The following is a 20448-nucleotide window of genomic DNA, read 5'->3' as shown; positions in this document are numbered from 1 at the left end:
AAACATAGTTAAACGCTAATAAATATATTATGATCCCAAAGCTTAAAAATCAATCTTATTCCGTTGTATACATTATTATGCTAAGGAAACAACAAATTAACATACATGTGTATATCCGCCTAGGGTATAGAAGAGGGGACTGCATCGTGGCTCTTTGCTAGTCAAGTTTTGAAAGGAAATCTTAATTGTATGTTGATCTTGTTCTTTTAAAAGTATAACTTAGGAAACAACGTCAATATGTGTATATTTATATCTGATGAGACTGCCGTAATAGGATTCACCAAGTGAACATTGGGCATTCATTTGAAACCGCATTTTGAATTAATTTTATTCAATTAAAGATCATAAAATATATGTGTGCCCAAGTTATTTAATATATTATAGGAGCATAAACCTATCAGTACAAAAACAAACCTGTTATGTGAATTACAAAAGAATATGTAATATTTTAGTTTAAAAATTCACGCATTATACGTTTTTTGAAATATAGTACACAATGTACTTATTCATTTAAAGGATATAAACTCTATTTTTAGATATGTATTTACTTTCCTTCCAGGAAATGTTCTTTACACATACAACAGACGCACATAACTTGTCAGTGAGTAGATTTACAGCAGGTCTTAATTGTGGTAGATACTTATGTTGTTTTAAAAATTCTTATATTGGTATTGTTATTCAATTTTTATTATATCGTGTGTATTGATGATTTAGTTTACACTCTTGTTGATATGAACATAAATTTTATATATCTACAATCTCGGTAAACGAAAGAAATTATGATTCATATTTCTTTCTACTAAATAAGGTTTCAATGTTGTGTGTACCAATAATCAGGTTGTCTGCATGTTGATATTGTAAATTATCAGCTGGGAGTCACAAAATTGAGCATTTTGTCGACTGAGCGCAGCAAACGAAATCAAAAAGTCTTCATATTGTGTCGAGCAGCTGATATTTATTAATGTTGTGTTTAACATTGAAAATGCTGTTTAGTATGAAAAGAAGCGCTTTACGTAACTTTGCATAAACGACATGTCTGAAAAGGGAATTACAGCTGTTTGTTGTCTATAAGATGATGTATAGATATTACAAAAACAGCATGACTTTTAGTATGTCAATAGATTTTGCACTTTGAAAATGTTTTCAGAAACTTTGGCGGGCTATTGTTATGATACAATCTAACATTTAAAAGTAAAAGTAGAGAACAATGCATCGTTGTATTCTGTTGGTCAACAATGTTTTACATTAGAAATAGATATTTTTTCAGCCATCATGACAGAACCAGCCAATATATCTTTTTACAATTTTACTGCGATATATCCTCCAGATGGATTCTGCGAATACCAGAAACTTGGTCCTTTCAATCTATTTAACATGATCCTATTCAAAGAGTTTGGAAATTTTGTTATTTGTTTGTTATCTGGTGTTTTTCTTGGGATTATCGGCATCTACAAATCTGGAAGTAATGTGTCATCATTAATCCTGTACTTGTATAGTTTGATTGTTGGGTATGGTATAATGGAAGGCATATACCATGCAACACTATGGAATGGTTTTGGACGAATAGGAGAGACTATACTCAAGTTTCAACAAAGTCTGATTATAGTATTTCTTGCAAATACTGCTGGTTTTTCTCAATTTTATGGACACCACTGCATTTTCATTACAACTATTTTGATAGCCGGTAAGTTAGCGATCGTGGATTTATAAAAACATTTCAATCTTTTAACCACCATTTTAAGATGCTTATGTCTGAAGTTAATGCTACAAATATGCACTAATGAAAGTGTAAAGTTGCTTCTTAAATGCGCATATTTAAAGCTGAATATTGATTTTAAGCAAATGTAATTTTACAATCAAAATAAGGCAATCGTATTTAAAATTCATAAACTACAATGTATGTATTCCGAATAGCCTTCCCAATGTTTTACAAGTTATAAATAGTTAATTTGATGTCATTCTTTATGAAATTTTACAGATCCCTTCACGAGTTAAATTACTGTTATGCAATAACAGTTTCAGAGAGGACGCCAGAGATGTTCTGATCATCGTTCACACAATTTTGTCCTCCATTTTACCAATTGTGACTTACCGAATTAGACTTATCATAGGATTTGCACTTATTCTAACAACACGATAGATGCCACATGTGGAGCTGGATTTGCTTACCCTTCCGGTACACCTGGTTTACTGATTTGGAAAATCACGTTAATAGCAGGCCAACAATTCTGACAATTATAAGGATATTTCATATAAAAATAAGGCATGAGGTATGATTGTCAATGAGACAACTAACCACCAAAGTTGCAATAACGTCAATTTAGGGTAAATACAGACAACCGTACGGCCTTCAACAAATAGGTTACCCATACGGTAAAGTCAGCTTTGAAAGGTCTAGACATGAAAAATATGAAATGACTCCGTTGAAAACACAAACGGACTAATTCATACGAAACAATTTACGAAAAACAAATATGACACACATGCATTAACGACAATCACTGCACTACAGGCTCATGACTTTTGACAGCCACATAAATAATGTGGTAACTTGTTTTACGATTACTTGCAAATGCTTAACAAACCATCTACTTGAAAGCTGGAAATAAAGCCGGATATTACAATGTTTATTAATTTGTTGATTCATTTCAAGTAAATCCATTTTTTCTCCTTTTTTATCATTCAAACCAAATACCTAAATGATATCTGAAGGAAACGTTACGTATACATGTCTGAGGGATGTAAAGTACCTGGTATGTAGCCGTTATGAAGTTAGACATACCAGATGCAATCAGTATTTAAACAAAAAAATATACGAACACCACTGCCACTTTTTTTTATTTAAAAATGTGTAATTCCTTTTGACCGTATTTGACATGACGCTTTGTTTCCACGTAAAACATTCGCTAACTGAAGAAGTTTAAAAGCATTTAAAAAACTTATTGACAGAGATTTGTTTCATATAAATGCAAAGGGTTGGCAGCAGATGTTATTCCATTCCCGATGCCATAATTAACTCACTTGCTCAAACAAATGATACAGAACGTTTTTTGTATATTGTAAATAATTAAATTGTGTGGTCATTGAATGCCTATTCTAAAGAGTGTATCAATGCTATTATAATTCATACTTTAAATTATTGTACAAGTTATAGGTATATTTTGTATAAATTTTGTACAAATTATTTTACAAATTACAATTTGTTCAAAAGGAAAGTGTACGAAATTTGTCTTCACATTATGATTTTAACAAAATAATTACTAGAATGTAGTGCACAACATTAATAAACTTGTAAAACCCGGGACATATAAAAAAGAAGATGTGGTATGATTGCCAATGAGACAACTATCCACAAAAGACCAACATGACACAGACATTAACAACTATAGGTCACCGTATGGCCTTCAACAATGAGCAAAGCCCATACCGCATAGTCAGCTATAAAAGGCCCCGATAAGACAATGTAAAACAATTCAAACGAGAAAACTAACGGCCTTATTTATGTAAAAAAATGTACGAAAAACAAATATGTAACACATAAACAAACGACAACCACTGAATTACAGGCTCCTGACTTGGGACAGTCACATACATAAATAATGTGGCGGGGTTAAACATGTTTAACCGGGGACAGTGGTATAGCAGTACAACATAAGAACTTATTTCTGAACTATTTCCAGCTTCAGATAGAAAACCAAATAATCAAAATCAGATAACTCTCCGTAGCAATCAAAGTTGACTAAAAAACCTTAATAGGCTTCGTATTTTTTTTTCTAATTGCAGTCCATCTCTATCCAAACTGTATAAGTCATCTATTGCATTATTCCCTGACAATTACAAAATCACTTCTGGTTTGGTAAGAATTGGACTATTGAGCTTAAATTCATTGAATTGATATATGAACTAAATATAACTATTGTGTATTGCTCAGTTTATAACTTTCTGTTTGTTTAGGAATGTATCCAATGGTAACCGTGGTTCTAAGTTCTGCCTATAGGAATGAATGGATCGGCTGGTTGACTTTTGACGTTCTGTGGTTCTTTATACTGTCTATTTGTCTCGAAATATGGAAGGATAAAGACAGTTACAAATTTGACCAGCTTGATGCATTTTTGCAGATGTGGTTAGTATAAAAACAATGACTCAACAAAAAAAATCATCAACCTTGATAATGAAAAATAAGCGTTTGGAACTAAGTCTGTAATTTTAATGTACCTCAAAATATCCTTGCATTAGAAATAGGATTCAAATCTTACACATTCTTCAAGCGGAGCACGGTTTCAACAAAATGTAATTTTTGATACTTTAATACTGCTTATATATTACCGAAAACGTTTATCAGAATAAGAAATTATATAACATGTATAAAAGTAATTTGTTTTTATGCCCAGCCTACGATAGTAGAGTGGCATTATGTTTTCTGGTCGGTGCGTCCGTTCGTCAGTCCATTCGGCCGTTTGTTCGCCCGTTCGTCCGTCTGTCCCGCTTCAGGTTAAAGTTTTTGGTCAAGGTAGTTTTTATTGAAGCTGAAGTCCAATCAACTTGAAACTTAGTACACACATGATATGATCTTTCTAATTTTAAAGACTTTTAACCCCAATTTCACTGTCCACTGAACATAGAAAATGAAGTGCGAGTTTAATCAGATTAAAATGTATGGTCAAGGTAGGTTTTGATGAAGTTGAAGTCCAATCAACTTGAAACTTAGTACACATGTTACCAATGGTATAATCTCTCTAATTTAAATGCCAAATTAGATTTCACGGTCAATTGAATATGAAAAATGATAGTGCGAGTGGGACATCCATTAACTTTGGACACATTCTTGTTTAATGTTGATTTAACACACGGTTAGTAAATGAGTACAATGTTGACTGAAGTAAAAAAAAAACACTCATTATAATAATGCCGGACTTTACAGTTATGGACATCACAAAGTCATTTGTCATTGGCAAAAAAATATCAGTTAATCTGCAATTAAGTCATTATGATCAACATTATCAGTCGAATCATAAAAGGTGATACCAGTAATTGTAAGACATTGTTGGGGGTATTTTGTAATTCATACTTTAGATGATAGAAATATGTAATTATAAAAAAAGTTCAGCTACCAATTAGTTTTATAACCATAATCATAAGTTAACTCTCTACAGTTTTTATAGCTGATTGTAAACCATGTAATTGTTGTACCTTTAGTCTTGATACCTATTGCTAAGTCTTTGAGGATAAAGTGATTAGCGACACATCATCTAAATTAAGTCTATTGGAATGAAGTACTTAACTAACTCCTTATATATAAGTCTGAAATAACATCCAACAGTGTTAGAAACACTGGACACTTTTAATTTGCAAAACACTGTTTTGCAAATCAGCCGCCGCCTCTTCTAAGAAGTAAAATCACAAAAATACTGAACTCCAAGGAAAATTCAAAAAGGAAAGTCCCCAATCAAATGGCAAAATCAAAAGTTCAAACACATCTAAGAGCTAGAGTAGTGTATATAACCAAATATGCGGAATTACATGGCATTCAATAATTTCATTGTTTTTTATGTTATTATTATGTATATTTTGTAATTTGATTTACAAAAATATGGGATTTTCAATATCCCATGGGACAGGGCAAAATCCCATATGATTGACCATTATCCATGGGATTTTTGTTAAATCCCATATGTTTCTTTAGGTCCCATGGGATAAAAGTTCTCCCATGGGATATTTGTTGTCCGATGGATCAACAAAAATCCCATAGGAATATAATTAACCCAAGGGACAAAATAAAATCCTTTGGAATTCAAATTATAAATATACAGTAATGTTGATGTTACAATGAATTCTGTTTGCTAGTAAAAAAAGTATAATATATATATATGAGTGTATTTTCTTTTTCATTTTGTCACAAACATGTTTTTAATTTGTTTATATTACAATAAAGATTATTATTATTTTGGAAAGTATAATAATATTTTAAGTAAAAAAAAAGATCCTTTAAGTGAAATAAAATGATGACATGTATAAATAAAAGAACAAAATATTGTTTTGAAAAGTCTTATTTATCTGATTATGAAAAATAAAACTGTAATAATCTGTTCATAATCTGGATGAAAAAGTTGAAATAGCACGTTTAATAGTTTATTCTTTTTCTTTTCATGAGGTAAAGTTTTCTTCGTTTTAGTTTCATTGCAATACATCTGAATATGCATTTACTTTGAATTGTATACCTTTGTGGTGTGCCTAATATTATGTTTTTATTTGCAAATTTATAAAATAAACTCTTTTCCTTTTAAATTTAAGTTTTCTTGTTTCAGCTTTTTATGTACCATTATTCGGTCCACTAAATAAGAGTCAAGTAAATAAATTATTTCATCCACTAGAATATGCCTACAATTCTCAGACAAAACATTTTTGCAAACAGTTCTACATAAAATTTCAATCCTGGTATCTATGATAAGGTTGTTCTTCAAAGATCTTTCTGTTCAGTATTAACCTGTTGAATGATGATCATGAAAGCCAACTAAAGATGTCTGACCTACAAATACATAGAACCCAAAAAAATATCAATGAAGAGAAATAAAGCAATAAAATTGCTATGTAATCATGTTTATAAACATTTTGATAAACTTTCATTTGAATATTAGTTGTAAGTACTCTCATCTCAGTGCTTTGTATCTACGTTTTTTATGTCCAATGTATGGGCATATGTTTTCTGGTATGTGCCTCCGTTCGTTCATTCGTCCTTCCCGCTTCTGGTTAAAGTTTTGGTTTTTGGTCAAGGTAGTTTTTAATGAAGTTGAAATCCAATCATTTTGAAACTTAGTACACATGTTCCTTATGATATGATTTTTCTAATTGTAATGCCAAATTAAAATGTTTACCCCAATTTTACGGTCAACTTAATATAAAAAATGATAGTGCGGTTGGTGCATCCGTGTACTGTGGACACATAAATGTTTGGCTTTGGGCGTCATGATGAAGGTAAATCCAGAAAAGCGCTTCGGGCGCCTAGAATTATTAAACGTGTTGTTTTCAATTTTTTTTCTTGATCATATTATTTGTTTATGTGCCTTGTTGCATTCTTTTGAGTTAAGCCAATTGCAGCAAATGTTTACAGGTTGTTCAAATTTTGGGCTGTTATTAAAACCACTGTCCCAGGTTAGGGGCGTGTTGGGTGCTCACACAATGTTTATATATTAGTTGATATTTGATTTGAATTAGTTGTCAGTAACTGTGAGTACAAACAGATCTATGCGTTGAGTCTTTTTTGTTTTATGAAAGGGAAAGAATTCTCCAGCCACATCAAATTTGTGTTTTAAGTTGCTGTTTTCTGCTTTGTTGCATTCTCATCAGTTAATAAAATGTATAATAAAAATGTGAATGTATCAAAATAACCTGAGAAAAGAGCAGTAAAAATACCTTTTAAACTTATTTGTATAGTTTAAATATTGAACAGACACTTACACCACCCATGCCACATTTTGAAAGTATCTTTCCCAAGACTGGTGCCTGTTTTTTAGTGTTTGTCCACTGTTGCTATATATCATATTTGGTTTTTGTTTATTGTTTTGCGCACAAATCAGGCACTTAGCTTTCGCCTTTGAATTGTTTTACATTAGTTATTTGTTTGCTTTTATAAATTAGTCTGATATATTTGAAGTTTAAATTGATGTTTTGTTTCAAATTTTGTTTTCGGTGTCTTTTGCTATTAAATATTAAATACCAAAAGATATTAAACCCACAATTATGACAATGTTCCGTGCTGATTGACCAAAAAATGGACTGTACATTACGATCACACAATGCTGGATGATAAAAAAAACTATTAATGTTTTAGGTGGAGGGATATCCTGCAAAATATAGATTTATGTTAAAACCTACGTGTACATGTATGTGTATCCTTATAACAGAGTTTCATTGATTTCAAATGAGAAATAATTGAGTTTCAAAAACAGTATTCTAGAATTCATAAATAAACATATATTAATACTTACATTATCTGCTTTGTTGTTTTTTTAACACTTATAGAACAATATATTGCATAACATTTCAAAGGGAAAAAAGATATTCAACTTTAAAAAATCATCTTAAAACAAAACTTACAAACATAATTCAATGTTACATACATATTACTGTATATTTATAATTTGAATCCCATATGATTTAATTTTGCCTCTGGGATATTAAAATCCTTTGGAATAATTAAAGTCCCATGAGAACTATTTTTGTCCCATGGAACCAAATAAATTCTATGGGATTTAACCAAAATTCGATGGGATAATGGTCAATCCCATGAGATTTTGCCCTGTCAGATGGGATATTGAAAATTCCATGTTTTTCTAAACCAAATTGCAATATATGTATATATAAAAAAATATACATATATTGCAATTTATATATAAAAAAATATGTATATATAATTAGAAATGACTGAATAAATAGTCAACATTAATCTTACAGGGCGATGGATCATGTAATATGATTCTGTACACTACAAAATACAATATATAACAAGTCAAAAAGGGTACAACATCACCATTAAATAACCTTTGTAAATTTAGAGTTGTGCTAGTTCACTTCGCAAATGACTATTTTTATTTGGCATATCTTTGTAATCTTCGCACCGTGTTTGGAAATTTTAAAATTGTACCAGCGTCTGTGGTGTTCGCTTAAATTGTATAAATGTCAAGATGTTGATAGTTTCTCAGTTTGAATATATTGCCATAAATCATTTGACATCGTGCTATTATTAAAGAAGGATATCTGTTATCCGAAATATCTAATATTTGTTCATTTTATAGTTATTTAATGGTGATGTTGTACCCTTTTTGACTTGTTATATATATATATCCGGATCTGGTGTACTAAAAACATATTGACACCGTATGTTTGTGGCATAACATTGTGGCCACAAGTTAATTTTTATCTGTTTAGTAATAAATTTATATTAAGATCCATTTTGTTACATCTTGTGATCAATTTTATTTGGCAATCGCCAATGGCAGTCAGCAGGGTTAAAGAACATCAGTTGTTCGACCTGTTAGTCAAATGCGTTTTGTTTAAATATACTTTTTCACTTTTTTGGTCTTTTGGAAAATGTTGTTTGTGCTGTTTTTAGACCCTTCTACAACGAAATTTGTTTTACGTGCACACGTATAAAAATTGCGGTTTTTATCCAACGCAATCATAGGTTTGAACGTAGTTTTCAATTTAGACTCGTTAATAATATATATATAGAGTGAGAGGGAGAAATATTTATCAATAGAAAACTTGTCGAAAATTTGCCGAGATCTTGCTATTGAAATTGCTAGTAACCAAACATATGAAAATGTATTATAACAATTAATATCAAATAAACATTGTATAATTTCATTTTAACAGGTACGCCACAGGGTATGTCGTAATTGCATATGTGTTATGGTGGATTGATACTTTCCACTGCACTTATGTCTTGGCTCATTTGTATCTCCATGGTATATGGCACTTACTAATTGCCCTAGCATATTTTTACTTAACAACACTGATTTCCTGCCTCACAGCAAGGTTAGCAAACTGTAAACCGATCATTACGACGTATCCATCGCACAGGGTACCCTTGATTTTGTTTGTCAAATGGGAGAAAAATAAATAGAACAATACAACCTCCGACTTCTTTTCAAACTGTAATGACACATAATTAGACAGTAGTCACTTTTTTCTATATCAGTTGTTTAATATACTAAGTTTGCATGTTGTACAGTCATTATGTTATATTATTTTGCGAAGCGTAGCTCTGATAGTGGCTTTTTTCTGTGTATTGAATTATTTTTTGTCATCAAAATGTGCAGTTGTTTATAATGTAAATCAAATAAAAAAAAACGTTAGCATTTTAGTGTTCTTTTATTTTTGAATGGAATATGTTTAAATAAATGAGTTTAACAAAATAATTATTGTATTATTGAAAAATCACTTGTGTAAACAAATAAATACTGACACAAGCGAGTTTATCATTGTGCCTCCGCACATAAAACAACTGATAATGATTTAGACTTCATATACTCCCTTTTCAACCGTCCGAATTATTGATTTTGACTTAGAGTTGAAAAACTCTCTTCGCACAAAAGGAACACAAGACTACATGAAATACATGTACACCTTTTGTGAATTTCGACCAACGACCCAAAACGGATGAATGCGGACATAAAATGTGTTATATATCAGTATGTATATGGTCAGATTATGGTTCTGTTTTTAAGAGAGAGTTGTTCCCCTTTTGTCAGTATTTTGTATTTATGTTTGTGACGTTATCTTTGTCTGAATAAAATGTAGAAAATGGAAGCAGATGTGTTTTTATGTGTCCGAAAATATAATCGTCTCCATCCATGCTACCAGAGCTATTCCCCTTGTCTGTAATAGTCATATCTTGATTAACCATTCAGTTTGATTTGTTGCCAGTCAGTTCTTTTTTTCAAATTTCTGTGGTATTTGTCTCTTATTTTTTTTTTTATTCTGATATTAAGCTGTAGATACATTGAATAAACATAATTACAAATTGAAAAACACCATACTTAAATTCATACAATTATATGTAAGAAACGTATTATTTACCCTTGCCACGCAACAGTATTTTTTAAGATATATGCAAGAATATAACAATATTTAAGAGAGAAGAGCAACATCATGACAAAATGAACGTAGACGAGAAAACAAACAAAGTCCGAAAAAAACACCAAAGAAAACTTACAATTGTTCGACAAAAACCTATATGAAACTCGAGTGCTGCTAAAGGTAAGCAACTCTTGAAAACCTGTTGTCATCTGATGTCATCGTTTCAAAATAAAAAGTCAAAATTTGTTTCAGCGATTAACCTCAGAACCTACAAAAAAAACCCGGAAAATCAGTGGAACCAGCAAATTACTTATATTTTAATACATGCGTCAGCTGTGCAAAAGCTAACAATATCATCAAGTGCCAAAATATTAACCTTCGACTTTTCTCGAAAATGTCAAGTGGCCAATATTTTTCTTTCTGTTGTAGGAGCTGTGGAAGGGGATGGTGGTTCATTTAAAACTTTGCGGCGGGCACAGGCCAGTCTTTTCCTGCTCCCACTTTTGAGAAAATAATTTACAATACGTCTGAGCCAGTGACAACTCTACAACAGATTTATCCATCGGATCACCAGCAGTGATGTTGATACATGGCTGTGTACATTATGTATATACAACTCTTCTAAATATCAACCCAACAATGTAGATCTGTAAATCATCCATGCATCTCCATCACTGCTGGTGATCCGATGGATAAATCTGTTGTAGAGTTGCCACTGGCTCAAACGTACTTATAAATATAAATATTTTCTGTGACTGTATCTTAAATTAATTTGTAGGATCCTTTACTATAGATAATTTAGCTGATCTATAAGAATAACATCTACATGCCTTATATATCATGTACTGTAGTACGACGCTAGATCAAAATTGACGTTGAAAGGTAACACCAGGCCACCGAAAGCTCATTTTTATGAAGCCAATGTGGTCGTGTGGTCTAGCGCACCGGTTACAGTGCAGGCGATTTGGTGTCACGATATCTCATCAGCATTGGTTCAAATCCCGGCTAGGGAAGAACCAAAAATATGCAAAATCAAATTTACAGATCTAACATTGTTGGGTTGATGCTTAGACGAGTTCTATATATATATATATAAGTATGTATACCTCTCTTTATCATGAAACAACTTCCGCCAATGTTCATAAAACTCTCTGACGCGGTAGAACAAGGTAATGTAGTTTAAATATTGCAATGAATTGCACAAACATATGAGGATCTGGATGGGGTATACTAAATAGAGAATAATGAGAAGATACAAATGGGACAAAACATGAAAGAATAAAAAAAAATAGGCCAAACAATTAAGTACTAGTAATATAGAATGAAGGAGTTTTGAATTATAGAGATTAGAGAATAATGGGCTAAATTTATAAATAATAGAGAAAAACCGCTACTTGAAAATATTCAAAGAATACATAATTGAAAGACTCCCCATGCAGACCCTCAGATATGGCCTTCTATACTGTTTATCGCGTTGCTCTTAGGCATTTTCTCAGGAAGTACAGTGACTGATATTACAGAATAGGAGAATCAGGGACATCTTGATGCATACATACATCCTCCGACAGACAGACAGACAGATGACCACACAAACAAACCATGTCGCTCTAAATTGTCTCGATTTCGTAGGAGATATATATAAATTCAACAGAAACAATCTAAGACCTAAGAACACGCGATTCTCTAAATGAGAAAAGGGGGGCATTACCAGGGGCGGATTTAGGGGGCAGGGGGCCCGGGCTCGGCCTCCCCCCTTTTTTGGAAAAAAAATTGTTGCTTTTATGGGAATCACTGAAGCGTGACTCGAGCGGGCCCCCTCTTAGGTCAGTCAGTGGACCCCCACTTATGAAAATTTCTGGAACCGCCACTGATTACGATATAACATACAAAAACTAACGGTTGTCGTTCCTTACTGCTGCTGAACACACTCATGTTCAGGAACATGAAATATTACTGGGTTAATCGTAATTTGATAAAAGTTTCAACAGAACCAACCCCCATTTTCTATACAGCATAAATTTAGAGAGAGCAGGGTTTCTCTTTGTGCCGTTGCGAGCTACATCACCAACAGTCCTAGCCTGTCATTTTTTCAATGAACTAGAGTGCGGTTAGATGACCATTACTGTTTTGCAAATTTATTTCCTCAAAAGGGTACTATGATAAACAGAAATATTGCAAAATTTGTGTTTATTTGTAAGAAAACCCCATGTTAAAGACTTATTTTATGATTAAGTCGTTGTTTTAATTTGATTGAATCTTTTTAATTTTAATCTGTGCAGATCACAACTTCAAAAAATACGGAAAAGGCCAAAAAGCCGTACAAACGTATACAATACGTATATACATTTTTTGTAAACGATTCAGATTTTTTCAATACCTTCTCTGAGGAAATTGTGCAAATTGTGTACTATATAAGGATTTCAAACCTTTTACAGAGAGTGATAACCTCTGAAGTAAAAGCTTGTTTTGTCTCGTATTAGGTATGGTAAATAGTTTTTTGGTGTTTTGATCTAGATGTATCTATTGTTTTGTGTTTTCTACTGCTTTTAGAAAAAAGGGGGGTGGGGTACTGTGGTATAGACAATGATAATCAGCTACAAAATGAGACAGTTATATTCAATCTTTAGTAGAACGGTTGCAATTTTTTGAAACATATAACATAGAATATGAAAAAAAAAGATGCAAGGTATTATTCGTCATAAAAACACCAATCCAACAAGACATAATTGAACAATATGAGATTCGCTGTTCTAACTTTCTTCGATTGTCAGTTCAAAATATACACCACTTTCCACGTGCAAGGGACCGTTGTGCAAGGGATGGAGTTTTGATTATGACGGCTTTATAGTAAAGTATGTTAACAGATTATGTTATCATTCAGTTTTCGTTTCATTTGAATTGGTCTCCAAAAAAATAGCAAGGCTGACGCATTTTACTGGACTAGCAGAAAGTATAGAACCATGCACTCAGAATTGGGACCCGGTAACAAAAGAACGTTCGAGAAAGTAGTACATATTTAAAACAAAATAGTTCCTACGGATCGGTATCGATATAAAACAAATTGTAGTATATATTTTAGTTATTAAGGTATCAAATAAAAGGTGACGGACTAGTGATCCTTGTAAAACACATATTAACTGACAATTCGGAATAAAACAAAAATGTAGGAATGAATTCTAAAATTAAATGCATATTTTGCCTGTGTCTCAGATATGAAGTACCTGATTTTGATGTATCTAAAGTTCCGGTAACCAGTACGGTTTGAATTAAATGTTTGAATAACGGTATATTGATCCCGCTCCCATAAAATGTTTGGAAGTAAAATGAAAAACCTGGATAGGAATGAGGGTCAAGAAAAGGTGGAGTGCATATCCCAAGTCAGGAACCTGTAACTCAGTGGTTGTCGTTTGTTGCTGTATATCATATTTGTTTTTCATTCATTCTTTGTACATATATCGGGCCGTTATATTTCTCGTTTGAATTATTTTCATATGTCATTACGGAGCCTTTCATAGCTGACTATATATATGCGGTAAGAGTGTTGCTCATTGTTGAAGCGTGTACGGCGACCTATAGTTGTAAGCTTCTATGTCAATTGGTCTCTGGTGGAGAGTTGTTTCATTGGCAATCAGACCACATCTTCTTATTATTATGTGTACCTCTCTTTATCATGAAACAACTTCCGCCAATGTTTCATAAAACTCTTTGACGCGGTAGGACAAGGTTAATATGTAGTTTAAATATTGCAATGCACTGCACACACAAATGAGGATCTAGATGGGGTATACTGATTAGAGAATAATAGGCGAATCGTGTATAATAACTGGCTAACAATATAAAAAGAAGATACGAATAGGAAAAACATGAAAGAATAGAGAAAAATAGGCCAAACAATTGAGTACTAGTAATAATGAATAATAGAGTGCTGAATTATACAGAATAGAGAATAATGGGCTAAATTTATAAAGAATAGAGAAAAATGGCTGCTTGAAATTATTAAAAAAAAATTACAGAATTAAAGACTCCCCATGCAGACCCTCCGATATGGCCTTCTATACTGTTTATGGCGTAGCTTAGCAAAACACCATGAAACAACAATTTGCAATCTGTGGCTTGAGTTTTCGTCACATGTGCCTTAGCTTTATGATTGGATTTACTAACATAATGGCTTTAATATGCGTGAAATATTTGCTACTAGACGTTAAGTAGAAAACATTCAAATCCAAATCAATCCAGTTTTGTTGATGTAAAACATAACAGGCAGTGCTTTCAGATTTATATGATAAGACTTTTTTTCAGCCATCAGTGCGCATGGAATATAAATGATGCACGAAAAAGGGAGATGATAGGTATGCGTCAATGAGACAGCAACCTTCCTAAAGAAATACACAAACGACATTTACAAGGAGACGTGTAGACTTCAACAAAATACAGATGTCCTAACATTATGTCGTATAAGTGCTATCAAATTAATTTGTTTTTCGGCCGGCAGCAAACACGCAAAATGTAGTGACAAATAAAGAAATGTGATGTATACGTCAATGAGACAGCAACCCTACTACAGAAATAACCGCAGATCATCTAGAGGGAAACTTGTAAAATCTTCAACTAGAGACAGGTGTCCTAACATCATGTTTCATAAGTGCTATCATATTTGTATTATTTAAACAGCCAGCAGTGTGCGTGGAAAATAAATTGTGAAATAGAAAGAGAATCAGGCACAGTTGTAGCCCAATGATAGAAAACAAATTAACTTCTTGATACATACAAACATCCTTTGACAGACAGATGACCACACATACAAAACATGTCTCGCTCTCAATTGTCTCGATTTCATGAAAGGTATATATAAATTTAACAGAAACAATCTAAGACCTGTTATTAACACGCAATTCTCTAAATTAGAAAAGCTGGGGATAACGATATAACATACAAAAACTAAGGGTTGTCGTTCCTCTCAGCTGCGGAACACACTCACGTTCAGGAACATAACATGTTACAGAGTTAATCATAAGTTGGCTAAAATTAAAACAGAACTATCCCACTTTTTTACAATACAGCGTGACAAGAATAGAGTAGGGTAGAGAAATAATATTGGCCCATAAACTGCACCGGTTTTACTTAGTGCCGTTGTGGGCGACCCTTGCAACAGACCTAGATCGTTTTTCAATGAACTAGACTGCGGTTAGATTATTATAACTGTTTTGCAAATTTATTTGTAAAAACTGTTTGCTTAGAAGGGTATGATAAACGGAAATATTGCAAAATTTGTGTTTATTTGTACGAAAACACCATGTAAAAGACTTATTTTATGATTAAGTCGTTGTTTAAATGTTATTGAAACTTTTTGATTTTAATCTGTGCAGATCACAACTTCAAAAAATACGGAAAAGGCCAAAAAGCCGTACAAACGTATACAATACGTATATACATTTTTTGTAAACGATCCAGATTTTTTTAATACCTTCTCTGAGGAAATTGTGCAAATTGTGTACTATATAAGGATTTCAAACTTTTTACAGAGTATGATAACCTCTGAAGTAGAAGCTTGTTTTGTCTCGAATTAGGTATGGCAAATAGTTTTTTGGTATTTTGATCTAGATGTTTCTATTGTTTTGTGTTTTCTACTGCATTTAAAAAAAAAAAGGAGGGGGGGGAAGCCGTGGTATAGGCTTTTTAAATCATGATCAGCTACAAAATGAGATAGTTATATTCAATATTTAGTAGAACGGTAGCATTTTTTTTTAAACATATAACATAGAATATGAATAAAAAAATGATGCGAGGTATTATTCGTAAAAAAAACAGCAATCCAACAACACACAATTGAACAGCATGAAATTCGCTGTTCTAACTTTCTTTGATTGTCAGTTCAAAATATACACCACTTTCCACGTGCAATGGCTGGAGGTTTGATTATGACGGCTTAAAAGTAAAGTATGTTAACAGATTATTTTATCATTCAGTTTTCGTTTAATTTGAATTGGTCTCCAAAAAAATAGCAAGACTTGTGCAGAGCGTGCAAGCAGTGATATTGTTGGCTTTTTTCAAAACTATCTCTACCCTTTTTTATTGGGAAAATATGCGTCATTTTCATCAAATTGGGAAATTTAAAAAAAACCATGAATTTGACTGAAACTTCAATTTACAGACCCATTTTCAAGAGTCAAACCCTGCTTTAAAATAAGACCCAATTTTGTCAGTGAAGTGATGATACTTGTAATAGAGCTTCAAATGTGCACGTATAGTCATTTTAGGCAAGAAAATTGTTTGAATGAGTGTTTTTCAGTTTGTATTCATGCACAATTACTACTGAGACTGCACTGTTTGGGAAAAAAAGTTGTCTTTTTGGGAATAATTTTAAGCCATTTTTTTTTTTAATTGGGATTTTTCTCCAGGGGAAAAAGCCTCTATTCTCAACTAATTTAAGGCAAACAATATCACTGGCAAGCTTGCAAGGATGTCTGTGCTAATTTGCCAAAATGGTTTTTATGTAAATCTTTTTTTTTCTGTGTTTTACTGGACTAGCAGAAAGTATAGAACCATGCACCCAGAACTGGGATCCGATAACAAAAGAACGTACGAGAAAGTAGAACACATTTAAAACAAAATAGTTCCTACGGATCGGTATCAATATTAAAAAATGTAGAATATATTTCAGGTATGAAGGTATCAAATAAAAGGTGACGGACTCTTGATCCTTGTAGAACACAATCATATTGACTGACAATTCGGAAATAAAACCAAAAAAGTATGAATGAATTCTAAAATTAAGTGCATATTTTGCCTGTGTCTCAGATATGAAGTACCTGGTTTTGGTGTATCTAAAGTTCCGGTAACCAGTACGGTTTGAATTAAATGTTTGAATAACGGTATATTGATCCCGCCCCCATAAAATGTTTGGAAGTAAAATGAAAAACCTAAATAGGAACAAGGTTCAAGAAAAGGTGGCGTGCATATCCCAAGTCAGGAACCTGTAACTCAGTGGTTGTCGTTTGTTGCTGTATATCATATTTGTATTTCATTCATTTTTTTGGTACATAAGCCCGGCCGTTAGATTTCTCGTTTGAATTGTTTTCATATGTCATTATGGAGCCTTTCATAGCTGACTATATATATGCGGTAAGGGTTTTGCTCATTGTTGAAGCTTGTACGGCGACCTATAGTTGTAAGCTTCTGTGTCAGTTGGTTTCTAGTGGAGAGTTGTCTCATTGGCAATCAGACCACATCTTCTTATTATTATGTATACCTTTCTTTATCATGAAACAACTTCCGCCAATGTTTCATAAAACTCTTTGACGCGGTAGGAATAGGTTAATATGTAGTTTAAATATTGCAATGCATTGGACACACATATGAGGATCTGGATGGGGTATACTGAATAGTGAATAATGGCCGAATCGTGCATAATAACTTGCTAACAATATAAAAAGAAGATACGAATAGTACAAACATTAAAGAATAGAGAAAAATAGGCCAAATAATTGAGTACTAGTAATAATGAATAATAGAGTGTTGAATTATACAGAATAGAGAATAATGGGCTAAATTTATAAAGAAAAGAGAAACATGGCTGCTTGAAATTATCAAAAAAAATACAAAATTAAAAGACTCCCCATGCAGACCCTCCGATATGGCCTTCTATACTGTTTATGGCGTTGCTGTTATGCATTTTCTCAAAAGTACAGTGACTGATATTAGAGTATAGGATAGCATATCATTCTTTACTAAACTAAAGTAAACAAAACACCATGAAACCGCAATTTGTAATCTGTTGCTTGAAATTTCGTCACATGTGCCTTAGCTTTACGATTGGATTTACTGACATAATGGCTTTAATATGCGTGAAATATTTGCTACTAGACGTTAAGTAGAAAACATTCAAATCCAAATCAATCCACTATTGTTGATGCAAAACAAAACAGACAGTGCTATCAGATTTATATGATAAGATTTTTTTTCAGCCACCAGTACGCATGGAATATAAGTGATGCACGAAAAAAGGAGATGTTAGGTATGCGTCAATTGAGGAGACAGCAACCTTACTAAAGAAAAACACAAAAGACATCTAGAAGGAGACTTCAACAAAAGACAGATGTACTATCATTATGTCTTATAAGTGCTATCAAATTTTTTTTCGGCCAGCAGCAAACACGCAAAATGTTGTGACATAGGAATATAAAGAAATGTGATGTACAGCAACCCTACTACAGAAATAACCGCAGATCATCTAGAGCTAGGAGACGTGTAAAATCTTCAACTGGAGACAGGTGTCCTAACATTATGTTTCATAAGTGCTATCATATTTGTATTATTTAAATAGCCAGCAGTGTGCGTGGAGAATTGTGAAATAGAAAGAGAATTAAGCACAGTTGTAGCCCAATGATAGAAAAAAATTAACATCTTGATGCATACATACATTCTTTAACAGACAGATGACTACACATACAAAACATGTCTCGCTCTCAATTGTCTCGATTTCATGAAAGATATATATTAATTTAACAGAAACAATCTAAAACCTGCTATTAACACGCGATTTTCTTAATGAGAAAAAAAGAGGGGGGGGGCATTACGATATAACATACAAAAACTAACGGTTGTCGTTCCTCGCTGTTGCGGAACACACTCACGTTCAGGAACATGACATGTTACTGGGTTAAACGTAAGTTGGCTAAAATTAAAACTGAACCATCCCCCTTTTTCTATATAGCGTAACAAGAAGAGAGAATAGTAGAGAATTACTGTCGGCCCATAAATTACACCGATTTTACTTAGGGCCGTTGCGAGCTAAATCACCAACAGACATAGACTGTCATTTTACAATGAACTAGACTGCGGTTAGATGACTATTTTTGTTTTGCAAATTTATTTGTAAAAACTATTTGCTTAAAAGGGTATGATAAACGGAAATATTGCAAAATTTGTGTTTATTTGTAGGAAAACCCCTTGTTAAAAACTTATTTTATGATTAAGTCGTTGTTTAAATTTTATTGAAACTTTTTAATTTCAATCTGTGCAGATCACAATTTCAAAAATTACGGTAAAGGCCAAAAAGCCGTACAAACGTATACAATACGTATATACATTTTTTGTAAACGATCCAGATTTTTTCAATACCTTCTCTGAGGAAATTGTGCAAATTGTGTACTATATAAGGATTTCAAACCTTCTACAGTGTATGATAACCTATGAAGTAGAAGCTTCTTTTGTCTCGTATTAAGTATGGCAAATTTTTTTTTGGTGTCTTGATCTAGATATATCTATTGTTTTTGTGTTTTCTACTGCTTTTAGAAATAAAAGGGGGTGGGGTACCGTGGTAGAGACTTTCTAAATGAGATCAGCTACAAAATGAGATAGTCATATTCAATATTTAGTAGAACGGTAGCAATTTTTTGAAACATATAACATAGAATATGAATAAAAAAAGATACAAGGTATTATTCGTCAATAAAACAGCAATCAAACAACACAAAATTGAACATCACGATATTCGCTGTTCTAACTTTCTTCGATTGTCGGTTCAAAATATACACCACTTTCCACGTGCAAGAGATGGAGTTTTGATTATTACGGCTTTATATTGAAGTACGTTAACAGATTATTTTATCATTCAGTTTTCGTTTAATTTGAATTGGTCTCCAAAAAAATAGCAAGACTTACGCAGAGCGTACAAGCTTGCAAGGATGTCTGTGCTAATTTGCCAAAATGGTTTTTATGTAAATCTATTTATTCTGCGTTTTACTGGACTAGCAGAAAGTATAGAACCATGCACCCAGAACTGGGACCCGGTAACAAAAGAACGTACGAGAAAGTAGTACATATTTAAAACAAAATAGTTCCTACGGATCGGTATCAATATAAACATTT

At 32.6% G+C, this 20448-nt stretch overlaps 1 protein-coding gene across 5 annotated transcripts; it reads left to right on the top strand.

Annotated features, from left to right (window-relative positions):
- Positions 1–464: 464 nt before the first annotated feature.
- Positions 465–18651, top strand: LOC139491028 (uncharacterized). Of its 5 annotated transcripts, none has more exons than XR_011656449.1 (4): positions 465–601; positions 1268–1684; positions 3955–4123; positions 9373–9857. XR_011656449.1 is itself a non-coding variant. In XM_071278285.1 (4 exons), exons 1-4 carry the CDS (start codon positions 539–541, stop codon positions 18625–18627), a joined length of 765 nt encoding a protein of 254 aa, XP_071134386.1. In that variant the 5' UTR covers positions 505–538; the 3' UTR covers positions 18628–18651. The 5 variants fall into 5 exon arrangements, 3 of the variants coding, with proteins under 3 accessions (XP_071134386.1, XP_071134385.1, XP_071134384.1); XM_071278285.1 differs by lacking the exon at positions 9373–9857 and adding an exon at positions 18543–18651 and having other exon boundaries at positions 505–632; XM_071278284.1 differs by having other exon boundaries at positions 505–620.
- The last annotated feature ends 1797 nt before the right edge of the window (positions 18652–20448 follow it).

The sequence above is a fragment of the Mytilus edulis genome, chromosome 10, assembly GCF_963676685.1.
Source record: "Mytilus edulis chromosome 10, xbMytEdul2.2, whole genome shotgun sequence".
NCBI classification, from domain to species: Eukaryota; Metazoa; Mollusca; class Bivalvia; order Mytilida; family Mytilidae; genus Mytilus; species Mytilus edulis.
Note: the sequence above shows the minus strand (reverse complement) of the source record. Positions and strands in the feature narration are given on the sequence as shown.

What these genes read in the sequence shown, in the direction of transcription:
- LOC139491028 (XM_071278283.1), top strand. Translation starts at nt 539, where the DNA reads ATGTATTTACTTTCCTTCCAGGAAATGTTCTTTACACATACAACAGAC. An exon ending in TACAGCAGGTCTTAATTGTG is followed by an intron (nt 633 to 1,267) that starts GTAGATACTTAT and finishes ATATTTTTTCAG; the next exon opens with CCATCATGACAGAACCAGCC. An exon ending in GATGCATTTTTGCAGATGTG is followed by an intron (nt 4,124 to 9,372) that starts GTTAGTATAAAA and finishes TCATTTTAACAG; the next exon opens with GTACGCCACAGGGTATGTCG.